We start from the raw sequence: 19,575 nt of genomic DNA on the forward strand, positions 1-19,575 counted from the left end.
GTCTGGAGTCACATGTAGGCCAGATCAGGTAAGGATGGCAGTTTTCTTCCCTAAAGGATATTAGTGAACCAGATGGGTTTATCCAACAATCAACAATGGATTCACGGTTGTCATTAGACTCTTAATTCCAGACTTTTCTGGAATTCAAATTCCACCATCTGCCCTGATGGGGCATCACCTAGGGAAGCAGAATGCCAAATCTCTACAACTCTTTGTACAGCGTGGTGTATGGTAGTTGGTTAGCTCAGTTGACTGGACTGATGATGTGTAACACAGGGTGGTCTAACAGTGTGGGTTAAATTCCCACAGCAGTTGAAGTTACCATAAAGACGTCTCCTGCTCAATTGTCCCACCACCAACATTGCACCCCTTTACCTGAGACATGGTAACCCTCAGGTTAAGTTACCACCAGTTGTCTCTTTCAATAAAAGTGGAGCTTTATGGTCCAGTAAAACTATACTGACTTTATTCTTACTTTTTGCTTCCTAACATTTCTCCTGATTAGTCTGGCCCTAATTCTTAGACCATGTGTCCTAATTCTAGACTCTCCAACCAGTGGAAATAGTCTATCTATCTTGTCTTTTCCTGTTAATATTATGAAGACTTCGGTCAGATCACCCCTTAACCTTCTAAATTCTCCAGAAAACAGACATAATTTGTACTATCTCTCCTCATAACTTACTCCATGAAATTCAGGTATCATTCTTGTAAACAATCGAACCTAAACTCCACCAGTGACTACAGCTTTCAGGTGACAGCTACTGTGAATAGAACTTTCTAATCATAAAGGAGTCCACTGCTGGCTAAGCATGCCCACATCAAATTATGATAAGTTCAGCATAACACAACCTCTGAAATTTTCATTACATAGTCACGGAAGGCAGGGACATGGGTAGATGAGTGTTTAATTATAAACCTTAAGTGATCCATAAGAACTCAGTGGTTAGCACTGCTGCCTCACAGCACCAGGGTCCCAGGTTCGATTCCAGACCTCGGGTGTCTGTCTGTGTGGAGTTTGCACATTCTCCCCGTGTCTGCGTGGGTTTCCTCCGGGTGCTCCGGTTTCCTCCACAGTCACAAAGATGTGCAGGTCAGGTGAATTGGCCATGCTAAATTGCCCGTAGTGTTAGGTGCATTAGTCAGAGGGAAATGGGTCTGGTAGGTTGCTCTTCGGAGGGTCAGTGTGGACTGGTTGGGCCGAAGGGCCTGTTTCCACACTGTAGGGAATCTAATCTAATCTTAACACACAATAATGGTCTGAATTTCCACCTGAACCAATCCACACTTCAACTGGTAAGCAATGAGTCCCACCATTGTCAACGCATGCACTTGAAGTCAGAATGATGGTTAGGAGTTTTATCTTGTTCATAATTAAGTAATAGCCTATAATGAAGGATGGGCTAGGCAATGAGAAAGGGCAAGCTCTCACTGACATTGCAAAATCTCTCAAAGGTTTCCAATGACTATGGGTAGCATGTGTGGACTTTGTTATGAAACACCACTGTGGCAGGTGGGACCTCCTAGCTCAGAGCTAGGGACACTTTCACTGCACCACAAGAACTCCTTATAAGTATCATGGTCATTATTCAAATGAAATAAATTCTACAGCAACATTTAAAACAATGGAATTCCACAAGTATTCCACAATCAGTTAAATACTGTTGAAGTGTAAATATTGAAATCAAGCAGCCAGTTAGTACAGCGCAAATGTGAGATAATGTATTTTTCTTTAAGTGGTGTTTTTGAGGGATAGGTATTGGTCACGACCTCAGGAGATCATCCCCTGCCCCTCTTTGAACTAGTGTCACAGGATCATTTATGTCCCTCTGACAGGGGATATAGGGCCTCAACCAAAGCTAATGTCCCATCTGAAAGCTGATACCATTGCGTGTGCAGCATTCGCTCAGTACTGCAATGGAGTGTTAGACTCTGTCTAGTGGTGAGGTCGGTTGCTATGAGCCATGCTTTCGCCACACCTTTTTATTTTTCTTCACTTTTGATTGAGGACTAAAATCGAAAATAAAAGGCTCTTTTAAAAATAACCAAGGATCAAGGAAGAGATTGCTGCACTTTTACAAACAAGTTAGTGGAACCCGTTCAGAGCCTTGTTCAGCTATTTTCTCATCGGTCTGTTCAGAGAATTTATGATACACTCCTGGAGCAGGCAGGACTTGAACCCAGAATGCCTGGTTCAAGGTAAAATTGTTGCTTTGCAAGTATGAGAGCAGGATATTTCTGTGGAGTGAGATTTGACCAGCAAGAGACTGCTGATTGTTTTGTGGCCAGTTGTTGATGTTAGAAGTTGTCAACTTGATGACAGCTCTCCAGACTGGAAGAAACAGGGTTCAGTGTATCTCTACAGTAAAAGCACCTTAAATCTGAAGAAAGCCATGTATTTTCTCGAATCAGTTGCTATAAACTGTTGCTTTTAACAAGTAACTAAGAAATTCTGCAGCTAATTTACCAATTGCCCTGTATCTTCTATGAAGAAAGAGGAATTTCCAGGGAGGAAATCAGACAACAAAAGATCTTAGGAAGCAAAAAGAACATCTCATTAAATTCTGAGACTGGCGCTATGAAACTGTGATTCCCAGTATTTTATTCAACCCCCTGTATCACCAATTTTTTTGTTTCTGTGTAAGGGTTTTAAAATAGAGTAGAGTTTCAACTGGTAGAGTTCACGTTTATAGTTCATAGTCTTGTTTACCTGTGGCTAGAACTTTTTTTTGTGTAAGAAACAACAATAAGTACAGGAATCAAATTAGTGTAACCAGGTAAATGAGTAACTTTGATTTAACCATTAACTTATGTGTAACCATGAATGCAGCTAGGGATCAAAAATCAGTGCACTTTCCAAAGTTTGTCATCACACACCTCACCCAAAAACTTCTCAAACAGCTCAAGCATCATTTTCAGAAATAAATTGCAGTCAGAATATCTCCAGAGTCAAAGCAGTTCATTATTTCACTCCCTTACTCTCAATCTTTCATAAGCATGCTGATCAAATTGGAAACATAAAATGCAAAAGAAAAATCTCAACAGTTAAAGAAGCTCATTAACCAGCTTAAAGAGTAGAGAACTAACTTGCTGATCAAATATTTAACACAGTGTCCATACCAATGGTGGGACTGTTCACTCATTCTTCATTTGCATCTGGAATTTGCCTACCAAATGTTTCAGGCAAAGCGACAGAATGCTGATTATTTTTGGGCTTTAAGAATGCAGAAAATGACATAATTCCAGTTTATAATGGCCTTCTGCTTCCTACTTACCATGATAGAGGCTTAGACAGCCACTTGACATCTGAAAAGTAAGTGGTCAACATCACGTTTCGACTGTCTACGTCTCTGGAGTACAACTGAACCCACATCCCTGAGTTTAAAGTGCAGCTTTTGAACCAACCTGACACTTTGGATGTGAGTTTAACCCAAGGCAGAATTCAGGTTGTGTGTGTGGCTGTTTAACTGGATCAAGGAGTATCCCTACATTTTAGATGGGAGATTCATGGCTGATGTTTTTCCAATACATTAAATTTGGGAACTAATTTGTGATTAGGAGCAATTCCACGAATTACTCAAGTCCTTGAAGAAAAATATACGGTACAAGCAAGACACTAAAGTAGATGTTTTTTTCTACATAAATTCTTACAAATTCGTGTCTACATAATACCAAATGCTAAGCTCTCTTCTTTCTGAATTATCACATTTATGTGGAAATAATGTTGTAAATAGTGGTTAGCACTGCTGCCTCACAGCACCAGAGACCTGGGTTCAATTCCCGCCTCAGGCAACTGTCTGTGTGGAGTTTGCACATTCTCCCAGTGTCTGCGTGGGTTTCCTCCGGGTGCTCTGGTTTCCTCCCACAGTCCAAAGATGTGCAGGTCAGGTGAATTGGCCATGCTAAATTGCCCGTAGTGTTAGGTGAAGGGGTAAATGTAGAGAATGGGTCTGGGTGGGTTGCTCTTCGGAGGGTTGGTGTGGACTTGTTGGGCCGAAGGGCCTGTTTCCACGCTGTAAGTAATCTAATCATCGTTGTTTTATAAAAATGGCATTTCAATTAACACTATCACATTCAAGGAACACAAGGAAAAGCAACAGCAGTTTCAGTCTCATCTCTCCTTACTCTTCAAAGTACATCAGCTGCTGAGAACTCAAACTTGTTCATTCAGAAAATAAAGAAACAAGATATCTTTACTGGCATTCCTTTCAAGGCCAATAAATCTTCCCTAAACTTTACTATCCAAAGTAAATGTAGCACTCCAGACGAGGCTTCATCAGTTGCAACAAAAAATCCACTCTTTGAGTCCTCAACATTGGGGTCAACATTCAAGGAACTTTTAAATTATTATTCTTTCTGTTCATGAGCTTTTAGTGACCGTCAAACCATTGGTTCCCTTAAGTTGGATTGCACATCCACAATTCCTACATCTTGAGATTTGCAAATGTTTTTGATCTATTTGTCTTAGGACCGAGAAGGATGACCTTACACATGAACTCCATCTGCCACAATTATTCCTGCTCAATTACTCTGTGAATTTCCCTCAGCACCTTTCTGCTCTCATTCCACATCTTACTGTGTCACCTAACCTTGTGTCATCTTAAATTGTTTGGGTATACCTGAAAATATGTTTTTAGATTAAAGGAAAAATGAAATGATATATCCCTCACTCAATATTACTTAAACCAATTATCTGGGCCTTATCACAGAATTATTTGTGTTTAATTTTGCTGTCATATTTCCCACAATACAATAGTGATTAAACTTCTAAACTGCTTAATTGTCTGTAAAATGGTCTAGGAGAAAGTGACGACTGCAGATGCTGGAGATCAGGGTCAAAGAGTGTGGTGCTGGAAAAGCAGAGCTGGTCAGGCAGCATTCCAGGAGCAAGAGAATCAATGTTTCGAGCATAACCTCTTCATCGAGAATTCCTGATGAACAGCTTATGCTCAAAACGTCGACTCTCTGTCTCCTCGGATGCTGCTTTTCCAGCACCACACTTTTCGACTGTAAAATGCTCTGCACATTCTGAGGTTGTGGAAAGTGCGATATTAATACAAGGTTTTCTTTTTCAAACAGAATGGGACATCTTACTTCCACCAAAAGTTCCCACATTACAAAATCTTTTAACCAGATACAATGATTGAAACCAGGTGGATCTTATTGATTACACAATCTTTGATTGGGGTTATTAACCTGGGCCAGTCAGGGAGCTCTGGCTGATGAATATTAACAGAGGATAATGGAGTGCTTTATTTCCCCTTCCACCTTTATTTTGATTTAGTCTCTATCCTCCCCTTCAGCTTTTTCAATGTAAACATTTCTTGTTCAGGACTTCGCTTGTCACTAGTGCATTGGTCTCATGGGTGTCTTTTATGGCGATGGAATATTAATAAACATTTTCACTGTGTTTTTCACTGTATTTTGGACCTGCACACACACACACACAAAAAATGAACAGAGGATTTAGAATCTCCTCAGTTCAGGGGACTGACTCTGAGCTGGCTGACCACAGCCAGTGTACTGTGCACATGTAAACAAAGTGATGGGATACAAGTTTCTGTGCAGTTATTTCATCATGTTCAGGTCTATTAAGAAAATTAACTGAAATAAAACAAAGAACAGAAATTTCCAAAGAAACTCAGCAGGTCTGGCTGCATCTGTGGAGAGAGAAATGTTTTGATTTCAGTGACCCTTCCTCAGAAAATTAACTTGTTTCAGCCAGCACACAGTGACTGATATTGTTATTAGATTTCATGAATTTGTGAAAGACAGCTATCCTCTACTGTAAGAGCCCTACAGAAAGATTTCTGGTTTGAAAATAAGAGCTAGTTTTGATCCCTTCAATATCTGTCAACCAGCTGAAAATCAAAAGAAAATAATTGTGCTGATTTGGATTTCCTCCCAAGTTTTCAATTTACATTCTGCACAGTACAAGGGAGGCAATAGCTTAATGGTATTATTGCTGGATTGTTAACCCAGAAAATGTTCTAGGGAATGGTGATGTCATGTCCTGTGGTGACACCAACCCAAAGAAACTCAACCAAAACATATAAATAGAAAGCAGGAAACATCAGCAGTGCTTCATCCAGAGGCTCACTGAAGATGTTACCTAGTATGATGATAAAAAGTCTGAAAATGAACCTTCCAGCTCAGCAAGCAAATCTACATCCAGTTCCCCAGTTCTTTTGGGTTTTACTATTGTAGCTCCTTTTTCTCCCAACTCCCAGAACCCCTCAAAGCCACACGCCTGAAGAAATGTTTGTGCCACTTTCCCTCTCCTTACTAACTCTCCCAACAAACTATATTGATTTTCATTTAAACAACATCATGAATCTCCTGCAGCTTTTTAAGGAGTGAAATACTAACAAAAACTAGATGACTAAAAATGACGACCGATATGATCAACTTGCAGTTGGTGAAGCATAAGATTTCAAATAGACCACTTCCAGCACGACCTGTCAAATCTCAATCACAAAGAGTGAAAATCATATTTTAGTTTCCCTATAGGAAAAAGTAACTTATTTTTACATCTGTCACTCCTGCACTGCAACACAGATTTATATCTGCTGGATCTATCAGTCGGTGCTAAGAGTCTCTGTTACAATGTTTGAAAATCTTCAAAAATAATCTATGACCTGTTTTATTCTGACGTGCATGAATCTCCCAAACAAGTGTTTCCTATATCCCCATCCCTGCCTTTTGGTAAGAACCCTGCTCCCACTAGCGACCCAGCCGAAATGAAACAAGCTCCACACTGGGAAAGAATTAGTGATTTCCCTACATCGATGGGGACAGAGCAAGGTGTGTGCACAGACCAACCCAAACAATCAGTTGCCGGAGGAACTGAACAGGTCTGAGGTGATGTAACAGGAAAGTATACAGTAAATGTCTGGATCCTTAGGAACATTGATATAGAGAGGGATCTTGAAATACAAGTCCGTAGCTCCCTGAAAGTGTCAACACAGGTGGATAAGGTAGTAGAGAAGGCATACAGCAAGCTTATAGAATCATAGAGTTGTACAGCATGGAAACAGATCAATTAGGTCCAACTTGTCTATGCCCATCTGATATCCTAAATTAATCTAATCACATTTGGCCCATATCTCTTTAAACCTTTCCTATTCATGTACCCATCTTAGATGCTTTTTAAACTATGTAATTGTACCAGCTTCCACCATTTCTTCTGGCAGCTCATTCCATACACATACCATCCTCTGCATTAATAAGTTGCCCTTTAGGTCCCTTTAAAATCTTTCCCCTCACCTTTAACCGATGGCCTTCAGTTCTGGACTCCCCTATCTTGAGAAAAAGACCTTGTCTATTTACCCAATCCATGCCCCTCATGATTTTATAAATCTCTATAAGATCACCCCTCAGTCTCCAATGCTTCATAGAAAAGAGCCTCAGCCTATTCAACCTCTCCCTATAGCTCAAACTCTCCAACCGCGTCAACATCCTTGTAAATGTCTTCTGAACCCTTTCAATTTTCACTATATATTTCCTATAGCAGGGACGCCAGAATTGAATGCAGTATTCCAAAAGTTGCTACATGACACCCCAACTCCTATACTCAATTCACTTGCCTTTATCAGTCATTGAGTATAAAAGTTGGCAAGTCTTTTGCAACTGTATAAAACTTTAATCATACACTCCTTATAGTATGGATAAAGGCTTTTCAACCCATCAAGTCTGCACTGACCCTACCCAGATCCAGCTCCCACAACCCCTCATTTACCATAGCCAATCCACCTAACCTGCATATCTTTGGACTGAGGGAAGAAACTGGAGCACTTGGCAGAAATCCATGTAGACATGGGGAGAACATACAAATTCCACCCAGTCACCTGAGGCTGTGAATTAAACCTGGGTCCTTAGCACTGTGAGGCAGCAGTGCTAACCAATGAGCCAGACCCATTTGGAATATTGTGTGCAGTTCAGATCACTACACAATAGGAAGAATGTGGAGGCTTTGGAAAGGGTGCAAAAAACGTTTACCAGGATGTTGCCTGGATTTGAGTGTAGTAATTATAAGGAGAGGTTGGACAAAGTTGGATTGTTTTTGTTGGCAAATCAAGAGACTGAGGGGCAACCTGATAGAAGTATATGAAATTAAAAGAGCCAGAGATAGGATGGCTAGTCAGGATCTTTTTCCTGGGATGAAAATATTAAATACTACAGGGGCATAGGTTTAAGATGAGAGGGGGCAAGCTGAAAGAAGATGAGTGAGGAATGTTTTATTATACAGAGGGTGGTAGGCACCTGGAATGCACTGCCAGGGATGTGGTAGAAGCAAATATGATCGTAACATTTATGAAGCATTTAAATGGACATGAACAGGCAGCAAATTGAGGGATGCACACCATGTGCAGGCAGGTGGGATTAGTTTAGAAGGGCATCATGTTCAGCACAGACATGGTGGGCCTAAGGGCTTGCTCTGCACTATTGTGCACTGAGACAAAAAAAGGACCATCAGAGGCTGAGGGGTGACCTTATAGAGGTTTACAAATTTATGAGGGGCATGGTGAGGGTAAGTAGGCAAAGTCTTTTCCCTGGGTCGGGGAGTCCAGAACTAGAGGGCATAGGTTTAGGGTGAGAGGGGAAAGATATAAAAGAGACCTAAGGGGCAACTGTTTCACACAGAGGGTGGTACGTGTATGGAATGAGCTGCCAGAGGAAGTGGTGGAGACTGGTACAATTGCAACATTTCAGAGGCATTTTGATGGGTATATGAATAGGAAGGGTTTGGAGGGATAGGGGCAGGTGGGACTAGATTCGGTTGGGATATCTGGTCGGCATGGACGAGCTGAACCGAAGGGTCTGTTTCCATGCTGTACATCTCTATGACTCTATGCTGGAATCAAAGGTAGACAAGCAGGAGGCTGGAAGAAACACAGCAAGGCAGGCAGCTCAGGATGTGCAGAAGTTAACGTTTCAGGTGTGACCCTTGTTCTATACTCTGGCAGTGTCTGTGTCACGTTTTCTCTCCAGACGTGCTGCCAGACCTGCTGAGTTCTTCCAGCTGAGTTCCAGCATCCACAGTTCTTTGCTCCGTTTTATCCCCTGAACCAGGAGAAAGTGAGGACTGCAGATCTGGAGTGTCTGCTGTGCCACGCACATTAAATCCTAATAAAGGAGTCATTCCCACCCCCCAATCTGTCCAAGCCTTTATTTCAAGCTGAGAACGCTTGTGTGAAAAAATGTAAACTTTCCCCCTTCCCATTCTGATCTTAAACCTCTATCCCCACCCCACCGAGTAGCGTAATGCTGTGTGTTGGCGGGTTTGAGTTGAGTTTCACTTTCATTTCTGAGACATTTCACGAGCCCAGGGTGTAGCTTGAGTGAGGAATGGCGACCTCTGCCAGTGTCCAGGCTGAGCTCTGTTGTCCAGTGTGCCTGGATTTGCTGAGGGAGCCTGTCACCACAAACTGCGGCCACAATTTCTGCTCCAAGTGCCTGGAGGAGGTTTGGGATGAAGCTGCAAGGCTTCACCAGGAGATCCAGTGTCCACAGTGCAGGCACCGTTACACCGAGAAGCCCGTGCTGAAGAGAAACGTGCTCCTCGTGGCTGTCATTGAGCAGCTCACCAAAAAGCCCGATGCATTCACGGGGGAGAGTCACGAAGTTGCCTGCGATTCGTGTTTCGAGACGGTCCATAAGGCGGAGAAGACCTGTTTGACTTGCATGGCCTCTTTCTGTGGCCCCCACCTCTGGCCTCACCTGCACGGTGCTGCTTACCAGGACCACGAGATAACCAGCCCAATCGGAGACCTACAAGGGTGGAAATGCAAAGAGCACAGAAAGATCCAGGATGTGTTTTGTACAAACCACGACGTTTGTATATGTGCTGCTTGTAAACCTGCTCACAGTCGCTGCAAAACCATTCCTTTGGAGGAACAACGTAAAATGAAACAGGTAAGCCTAATTTTTACAGAGCTGTATAATGGTACATTTCTTGCTATTGACTGGATAACTCGCCTCTTACTTTGGAATGGTGTCATTTTGTCATTTTTATAAATGACCTGGAAGAGGGGTTAGAAGGTTGGGTCTATGTTCTATGTTCTATGGTGCCAGGTCAGAGGTCACACAGCACCAGGTTATAGTCCAACAGGTTTATTTGAAATCACAATCTTTTGGAGAGCTGCCCATTCAAGATCACTTCACCTAATGAAGGAACAGGGCTCCGAAAGCTTTTGGACTATAACCTGGTATCATCTGACTTCTGACCTAGTTAGGATTTATATCTGTTGACTTGAGAGATCCCATATAAAAGGGATCTTATAAATCAGAAGGAAGCACTTCTCAGTGGTTAGCACTGTGCCTCACAGCGCCAGGGACCCGGGTTTGATTCCAGCCTTGGGCAAATGTGTGTGTGGAGTTTGCATATTCTCCCTGAGGGTTTTCTCCAGGTGCTCCAGTTTCCTTCCACAGTCCAAAGATGTGCAGGTCAGGTGAATTGCCCATGCTAAATTGCCTATAGTGTTAGGTGCATTAGTCAGAGGGAATGGGTCTGGGTGGGTTACTCTTCAGAGGGTTGGTGTGGACTTGTTGGGCCGAAGGGCCTGTTTCCATACTGTCGGGATTCTAATCTTAAAAAAAACTTCTCTAAACCTGCATTATTATTGAATTAGATTTATAACCCTGATCCATTATATCCACTTTTTCTCCCTTATTATCTGCTAAACTTGCCTAACAAAAATCTGTTGATGTTAGCATGTTTGGGAAGAATTATTTTGAGTACACAGCTGCATGACGTAGCTGTAATAAAGATTCTGTTCCCACATAGTTGATTTCCCCATCAGAGGATATCGTTTCTCAGTTCCTATGCAATCAAATAGATGCAGACAAAAGAAGTGCCACAGCTTACAGATTGGATTTTGTTTGTTGCTGGTCTGTCCGCTGAGCTGGTAGGTTTGTTGGCAGACATTTTGTCCTCTTTCTAGGTGACACCACCAGTGCTGTGTTGCCTCATGTGAGGCACCCCTATACTGTTCTGCTTTGAATTGATGTGGTTCTGTTTGAGCTGTTTCCAGTTGGTGCCGGTTCTGGTTTTCCATTACATCGGTTTGTGTATTGGGACCCAGTCAGTGTGTTTGTGATGGAGTCTCCTGTACATTAAAAACATTTTGTGACTGACACCCAGACTGCTCCAACCACTAGGGATCGTGACAGCACACAAATAGGCAACCACTCTCAGACAGCAGCTCACCAGAACAAAGGACCCGATATCCACTATGTGCAAGATGAATGTAATTTACAAAATCCCATTCAGTGACTGCACTAAGCACTATGTAGGGCAAACAGCAAATGACCTGCATCCATGTACACCAAGTGACTCGACCAACTCTCTCTGGCAACCATGACAAGAATCATGAGTTTGACTTGGTCAACACAATGGTACTAGGACAGGCCAAACAAAGAACAGTAAGGGAATTCCTGGAAGAATGGTACTCATCCTTGGACTCCATCAACAAACACATTGACCTGGACCCAATATACAAACTGTTGTAATGGAAAAACAGAACCAGCACCAACTGGAAATAGCTCAAACAAAACCACATACATTCAAAACAGAATAGTACAGCAGTGCGTCACAGGAGGCAACATGGCACTAATGGTGCCACCGAGAAAGGGGACAAAACATCTGCCAACAAACCTCCTGAGCTCCTCACAAAAACCTTAAAAAGCTTACAAATTGATTGCACACATGAAACAGGTTTCCTTGCTTCGCTCAAGATAACTGGATTTCTAATTTTACTAAGGTGGATCTTCAAAGTATTCTTGGAGAAATATCTGAAGAAGTAAAAGTGACACAAGAGAAACTTGGTGCTCTGGCAAATGAACGTTGTTCTATCAAGGTAAGTGGTAATCTACCACGTCTGGTTGAACGGACAAAGATTGTATCTTGATGCAGTTCTAATTGCACAGTGCTTACAAAGCACAAAACTAGGAAGAAACTTAACAGGTCTGGCAGCTTATATGGAAAAAAAAGCAGTTAACATTCCGGTATGAGTCTTTTTTGAGCCATGCTAAACTCGAAACATCAACGCTGTTTAGAGTCATAGAGATGTACAGCACGGAAACAGACATTTTGGTGCAACTCCTCTATGAGAACCAGATATCTTAAGTTAATGTAAGTCAGCACATATTCCTCTAATCTCTTCGTATCTAGATGTCTTTAAAATGTTGTAATTGTACCAGCCTCCATAACTTCCTCTGGAAGTTTGTTATGAGTCATAGTTTCTGTCTCCACCTATTCTGCCAGACCTGTTGTATCTCTCCAGCATGCTCTCTGTTTTAATTTCAGATGTCTGGCAATTGTGGTACTTCTGTGTAGAGAAGACTGTATCTTTGCGTTACAGTCTAGACTGATCAGAAGCGGAGATAGGCATAGGGAATAAGTAGTCAAAGCTGCAGCCCTTTCAACAGTGGGTTCTGAAGGAGAGGTGGAATTTGCATTTTTTTCTGTGGGGTGTAATGTGGACCCAATCAACTTTTCACTTTTACACATTCTGCAAACTTTTTTTGTGACCTTTGTCTCCTGAATTTTATTTCCAATGCCTATCTCTTTACCAGTGCCCCCTTCCCCTACACCATCCATCAACAATAACCACCCAAAGTGTCATCTAAGTTTTCTGGGTGTTTTTTGGTCATGGCATTGAACCTATGGAGGTTTGTTAGGCAGTGGAGGGTATACATGAACAAGGCCAGCCAACTTGTACAAAAGTTTAGAGTGTCATTGTATTTGAGTCATGATTTGGAGATGCCGGTGTTGGACTGGGGTGTACAAAGTTTAAAAATCACACAACACCAGGTTATAGTCCAATGAAGGAGCGGCGCTCCAAAAGCTAGTGCTTCCAATTAAACCTGTTGGACTATAACCTGGTGTTGTGTGATTTTTAAACTTTGTATTTGAGAATTGTGTGCCTAAATTGGAGTTAACAATCTAGATCAGGTTTATATACTGAAGAGGATCTTTCTGAATGTCCTTCAAAAAATGTAAATATTAAGAAAAAATGATGACAAACTGGCTCAGAGCATTAAACACAGGATTCAAAAATAATTTGAACTTCTGAAAGTAGAGGACAAGTCAGCAGCTAGCTAATGGGTGGGTGGGCAGTAATCGGGATTATTCACAACTTCTGACGGGTCTCCAGGAGTCAGAGAGGAGTTTCCCAGTTTATTCTTAGTTGGCCAAAACAAAATTTTCTTTTCTGCCTGATTGTATGCCTGGCTCAGAGGGTGTCAAATTGTCTCATTCTTTTCCTCCTCCTAGTGCTTCGAGAACATCGATTCTGAGACACTGAAATCTAACTCATAACTTCATTGGCTCAGAAGCAGTTGGGAAAATCCTGAAGATGTGACCCAGCATGATTTACTTTGCCCCATTTTGGCAGCAGTGCTTTGATCTGTTCATGTCTTAAGGTTTCCAATTCCTTCTGTAAAACTCTATCCTTCTCTGTCTTCTAAGATCTTCCTCAACACCCACCATGCTTTTGGTTACCTATCCTAATGTCTCCAGCTTTGGACAAAAGAAATTCATAAATACAGAGTGCGACCAATAACTAAAGAAGGGCTATAGTTTTCCATCTCGAACCCATGCTGTCCAAGGTTAAAATTGAGGCTCTTCTCCCTGGTGGAGGGGATGCACAAAACCAGGGCAAGGAGTGTTCCTTATCAGTGTAGATGTGCAGGCAAAATATTAGCCAAAACTGGTCAGCTTCTGTTGCTTGGCTTCTGAGAACTTTACTTGAGCAAAGAGTTAGCAATAGTGCCATTGGGTAGCAGAGAATGATAATTAGTAGAAGCTCTGGGAGAAAAATGCTTCAGCTAAGAGCCAGAAGCAGGGATTACACAGAGCAATTGCGTTTAGTATTTATGACATTGAAAATCCAATGTTCTAAAAGTAAGGATTTATAGGGGAGCAAAATACCAATATCACCAAGTTCCAAATAGTGGTTAAAATGTCTGTTGGTCTGCTTCGCTGGTCTGAAAATGTTGGCTCTAATTCATTAGTTGTGATCGTACCTTGTTTAAAAAAAATTCTCCCCCCCCATGCCATTTTACTTCCAGATTTCAACTGACAAAGTGTTCTGCCAGATATCCACCAATGTAGTTTTCAAAACAGTCACCAGTTTATTCATAAGAACAGGTTTGGGTGAGTCCCACTGTAGTAGTCAGCTTGGGCAATTTTTCTACGGAAATATCGAGAGATGGTTATTTGGCTCAGTGCTTTGACAACATGCCTCGTGAGAAAGGGTCACTCGACTCAACATCAACTCTGATTTCTCTCCATAGATGCTGCCAGACCTTCTGAGCCTTCCCAGCAATTTCTGTTTTTGTTGTTGACAACATATTCCTCTGATAGCACCTGTAGACAAATCAAAGGTTACACTAAATGTGGAGCACGTTTTTTTATTTTTCTCAATTGATGTTAAAATGCCATTTTTCTTCATTTTTGCAGCAATGTAGATATCTTTGTAATTACTATTTGCTGTATGTGTTGAAATCCAGGAAACCACATCCAAGATGATGATGTTAATTGGAGAAAGGTTTAAGGAGATCAAAAAGCTTCTTATAACAAAGGAAGAGTCGATGAGGAAACTATTAGATGAAGAGTATGTAGGAATTGAGACAAAGATTGAAGCAACTTCAAGACAACTTTGTGACCATATTGAAAAACTCAGCGAGACCAAAAGTGGGATTGAACCTTTGGCAAAGGAGAAGGACCAATGGAGGTTCATGAAGGTAACATAGACTGATAATGAAGTTGGTTTTGCTGAAGTATACTTGTTTTCCAAAATTAAACATTAATTTACTGGGTTCGGTTTAAGATTCTGGGTGAGAAACATATTGTGTGAGGAGGTTCAAGATGGACCAATACCAAGGCCTTGGAGAAGTTCCAGAGGTGGGTATTCAGAATGTTACCTGGTCTTGGGGTTCTTGGAGGCATTTGGAAATCTAGCTTGTGTTTTTTCCCCCACTGAAGAGGTGCAGAGATGTCTGGTGTTATGGGAAGCTTGCAACAAATAAAACAAATTTTATTTAGGTGGATTGGTTACCTCTGTGAGATATGGCTGAGACAACTGAAATGCACCAGTATAAAAGGCTAAAATATAATGTTGGCTTGGATACCACTAAGTATTTTTGAAGAGTTTGTGATGGATAGTTTGGAGATATTTTATTCTGTCTGCATGTGACTGACCAGATGGTCTTTCTTTGTCCTTTATCTTATAGTGTTCAATTATAATTTTCACTTTGACTTAAAGTTGCCAATTAATGGACTATTTAATTACTGTCTTGAACAGTGGAAAAGGAAATGGCTCATCCGACATGAGCTGACTGGTGGGTATGGACAGTTCCATGGCAAATGTAGCCTTTTATATTTTCATGACAGCCTATGCGTATTTTTGCTGTAGTTCCTGGGCAGTACACAGCTGAGGAGGGTTTCATGAGTGTGATCTGACCAGGAATCTATCTAGAAGAAGTACCCTGAAGAAAGGGAAACATTAGTGATTTCAGAATCACAGAAGCATTACATTGCAGAGTTAGGCCACTTAGCCTATTGTGTCTACAAACGAACATCATTACCGATCTTCTGCTTTCTTATCTTATACACATTATTTGTACTAGATACCCTTTTAACTGCCTCTACTGAAGCTCCTTCCACTACTGTTCCAGGCAGTACACTCCACACCCTAACTACATGCTGTATGAAGCAGTTTTTTGTCACTCGCGTTTGCTTCTTTTATAATTCACTTTCAATCTATGCCCTCTGATTCTTGGTTAAGGGGCAGTGCTCCGAAAGCTAGTGCTTCCAATTAAATCTGTTGGACTATAACCTGGTGTTATTCGATTTTTGTTTTTTTTTGTTTTTTTTTATTAACTTTGTACATCCCAGTCCAACACCAGCATCTCAAATCATGACTCTGGTTCTTGATTCTTTTATAAGCAGAAACAGTTCTTCCTACCTGCTCTGTCCTCACGGCTTTGAAACCTCTTTCAGATCTCCTCTTATCCTCCTCCTCTCCAAGAACATCTTCAATCTAACCTCATAACTGAAATTTCCTTACCTTCAATTCCTTCTTATAAATCACTCTGCAGTCTTTCCAATGTGTTAAATCCTCTATGTAATCTATCAGTGATCAGAGTTTGCTTTTTGACTGCATGATCTGGGGAGTGGTAGCTGTCAAGGTCAGAATCCCAACCTACAAATCCTTAACTTCACTTTCCTGCCTTTTCCCATAACCCTTAATTGCCTTACTAATTAAAAAGGTTGTTTGAGGTGAAGATTATGGGGTGGGTGTGATGAACGTCCATTGCTGGAGGGAGCTACTTGGGGTTCAGGAATTCCCCAGTAGAGATCCATAGGTGACAAAGGACTCCCCATCCACTTGGATGGACATTTTTTGTGGGAATTACAGAGATGGAGTAAGTGAACTCCAACCCTGAAAATTGCTTAAAACAAAAGCTGAAACTTTGGAGTTTTGTTTTAATATTCTTTTTATTTAATGACACTCACTTAGGGCACTTCATCAATACCCAAACAAGTTACACATCTTCCTCCACCAGAAAAACCCATAGAAATGTACAACAGAAGATTACAGTTCAAATGCAAGCATGCTTTGAAGCTCATCTCGAATCTCAGACTTGAAATGGACAAATTTTGGCAGGAGTTAATGAAGTATGGAGGTTAGTAGTTTGACTTCCTTATATTCAATTCGGTATAAATGTTATTTTATTACCTACACCAAGGAAATTAACATATACAGTCGGTTCTGCTAAAACGCATGTTTCTTCAACGTGAATTAGCTTTAACAAGATTGAAGAATTCAGACTGTTATATGTAGAACATTAACCTTCCTTACCTGTATTGGTTATAATGTGATTCTTTAATGGTGCAGCTATTGCATGATTTTCTTATAACATGACAATGGAATAATCAAGTTATACCAGAACCGGCAGTACTGTGAAATGAGTCCTGTCTCTCCTAAGCCAGAATCTCACCAGCGTCAACTATTCAACAATGCAGCTGGTAACTGGGACTCAATGTTAATATCCTCACCTCTGATTTAGAAGTTATGGATTCTGTTTCTTTCTGGTGACTGGGGAAATTGGATCTAGGCAGGCTCTGCAGTGTGCGACTGAGGGATGCTGCACTGATGGGAGTGTCTGCAGCTGTCTCTCAGGCGAGTGTAAAGGATTCCCTGACATGATTTAGACAGAGAGCATAGTAGTTATTCTGTGTCCAGTTCAATGTTTGTCACTCATTCAGTTGAAAAAAGAGACAATTTGACCATTGTCACATTGCCTTTTGTAGGAACTTGCTGTGTGTCAATTGGCACTCACCCTTCCTGTATTGGTATACTTCCAAAGTATTTCATTGGCTAACCAAAACTTTGTGACAATCCAAAGGTACTATGAAAATCCAAGTACGTTCCACAATCTAATAAAAAACAAAAGCAAATGAGAATGACAATGATTTTTCTTCATCCATCAGTTCCTCTGTTCAGGGGGATAGGAACAAATGGGGATAGTATTCTCATAATACAGCTTGCTCTCTAACTTTTTCTTTCATTCCAGAATTCTGTGAGGTCACATTTGACCCAAGTACAGCACAAACACAAGTTGTCTTATCAGAAGGAAACAGGAAGATAATTCGGAGTTCTTACCAACAGACTTATGACAATCATCCGAGAAGATTCACATCTTACTGCCAAGTGCTGTGCACACAGAAATTCTCCCAGGGTTGCTATTACTGGGATATTTGCACCAAATACAGTTCTGGATGGGCAATTGGAATCGCTTACGAAAGCATTAACAGAGGAGTTAGCCTGGGTAGCAGTAAAGAATCATGGTGCCTACAGTGGAATAGCAGTTGTAATTTTTTGGCTTGGCATAATGGAAACAGTATGAAAATAGCATGTGCGATACCCCAAACTGTCAGGGTGTGTCTTGATTTTGACGGTGGTTCTGTATCATTTTATTCTGTCAGTGAGAGTATAACTCTGCTCCACAAATACAATGTTGCATTTACCGAACCGGTCTATCCTGCATGCTGGCTTTTAGGCTCAGCAACAAGTAATGCACTGAGTTTGGAATCTCCACTGTAGAATAGGTAAAGTCAGAATTACAGTGGCAATTTAATGAGTAATTTGTATGAGCTCGCACTGTCCCTATAAGCTTCAGCTATTCAGAGCTCCGATTTGGAGCACAAATAATTTCACAATCTCTTAGTTTTAATGAAAGGAAATGTTCATGGGCTACCCAAATTTCTAACTGCGCTACAGAGTCACAGAATTGTTATGGCGCCAAAGGAGGCAATTCGGCATATCATGTCAGCACAGTTTCTAATAACTAGAGCCAATCTCCTGCTTTTCCCCCATACCCCTGTACACTATTTCCATCCAATGCCCTTTTTAAATGTCTCAGTAGAATCTGCCTTCACCACATTCCAGGCAGTATATTCCATTTCCTAACTACTTGTGAAAAGGTTTTTTTTCTCACATTGCCTCTGCTTTGCTTGGACATTACTTTAAATCTATGCCGTCGTGTTCCTTTCTCACTTCTGTGAGTGGGAACCGTTTCTCCCATTTACTCTGTCCTGCTTGCTCATGACTTTGGAAACCCCTATCAACGTTTGTTCTCAGCCTTCTTCTCTCCAAGGAGAACAATCCCAAATTTCTTAATCTATCCTCATAGCTAAGGTTTCTCAAGGCTGGAACTATACTTGTAAATTGCTTCTGTATTCACTCAAAATGAGTACACCTTTCCAAAATGTGGTGCCCACACAATACCCCAGCTGAGGTTTAACAAGTGTCCTGTACAAGTTCAATATCACCTCCTTGCTCTTGTACTCTATGCCTCCGTTAATAAAGCTGAGAGCACCATACGCTTTGCGCACTGTATGCTGTGTGCTCTTTTCATGAAGGGAGTGAGCTGAATCGTGGAACTTGTTTTTTTTTATTAAGAAAGTTTTAAATTAGTATTGTTGCTGCGGGGGATCCAGAAATTGGGGTTATATGTCACCAGTTGCAGAATTATTAAAAAAAAAATTAAAAATCAAAGGAAATTAAATCCTGTGTCTCTTAGCTTCATTGATCACATCGTAAAATGGTTTAATGACAGCAGTAAGCTTGACTACTAGAACAACAACACATTGTAACAACTAAGTGAGCAGGGTGAATTGGGCTCCTATGTTTTGCATCCCTTGCTTGGCCATAGCAAAGGCTTTAATTATTTTTAACCGAGAGCTGTGTCTCAATTCAATAAAAATGTAGTTTCACTTGTTCAACAGAATCAATCCAATTAAAAGGTTTTCTTGATTGAAAGGAAATGCAATTTTATTGTTTGCTACTGCTGAGGAAAATAATACTGGCATAACAACAAATACAGTTTAAAGGGCAGTAGTGTCTAGTAGAAGAAGGAAGGTAAAAGAATATGATGTTTAAAATCTTGAGAAAGTCCTTGACAATTTAGGTTTTAACCTGAGAATGGATGGGAGGATATCCTTGCACAGTGGCATTCTAGAATATTCCTGGTTAAAAATCACACAACACCAGGTTATGGTCCAACAGG

General features: G+C 41.1%; 1 protein-coding gene across 1 annotated transcript; it reads left to right on the forward strand.

Moving 5' to 3' along the window:
- The first annotated feature begins 9,135 nt into the window (after window positions 1-9,135).
- On the forward strand, window positions 9,136-19,282 carry LOC122540612 (E3 ubiquitin/ISG15 ligase TRIM25-like). The gene is made up of 5 exons (XM_043676561.1): window positions 9,136-9,912; window positions 11,760-11,855; window positions 14,512-14,745; window positions 16,524-16,689; window positions 17,581-19,282. Exons 1-5 carry the CDS (start codon window positions 9,346-9,348, stop codon window positions 18,108-18,110), a joined length of 1,593 nt encoding a protein of 530 aa, XP_043532496.1. The 5' UTR covers window positions 9,136-9,345; the 3' UTR covers window positions 18,111-19,282.
- Window positions 19,283-19,575: the final 293 nt, after the last annotated feature.

This window comes from Chiloscyllium plagiosum, chromosome 35 (genome assembly GCF_004010195.1).
Source record: "Chiloscyllium plagiosum isolate BGI_BamShark_2017 chromosome 35, ASM401019v2, whole genome shotgun sequence".
NCBI classification, from domain to species: domain Eukaryota; kingdom Metazoa; phylum Chordata; class Chondrichthyes; order Orectolobiformes; family Hemiscylliidae; genus Chiloscyllium; species Chiloscyllium plagiosum.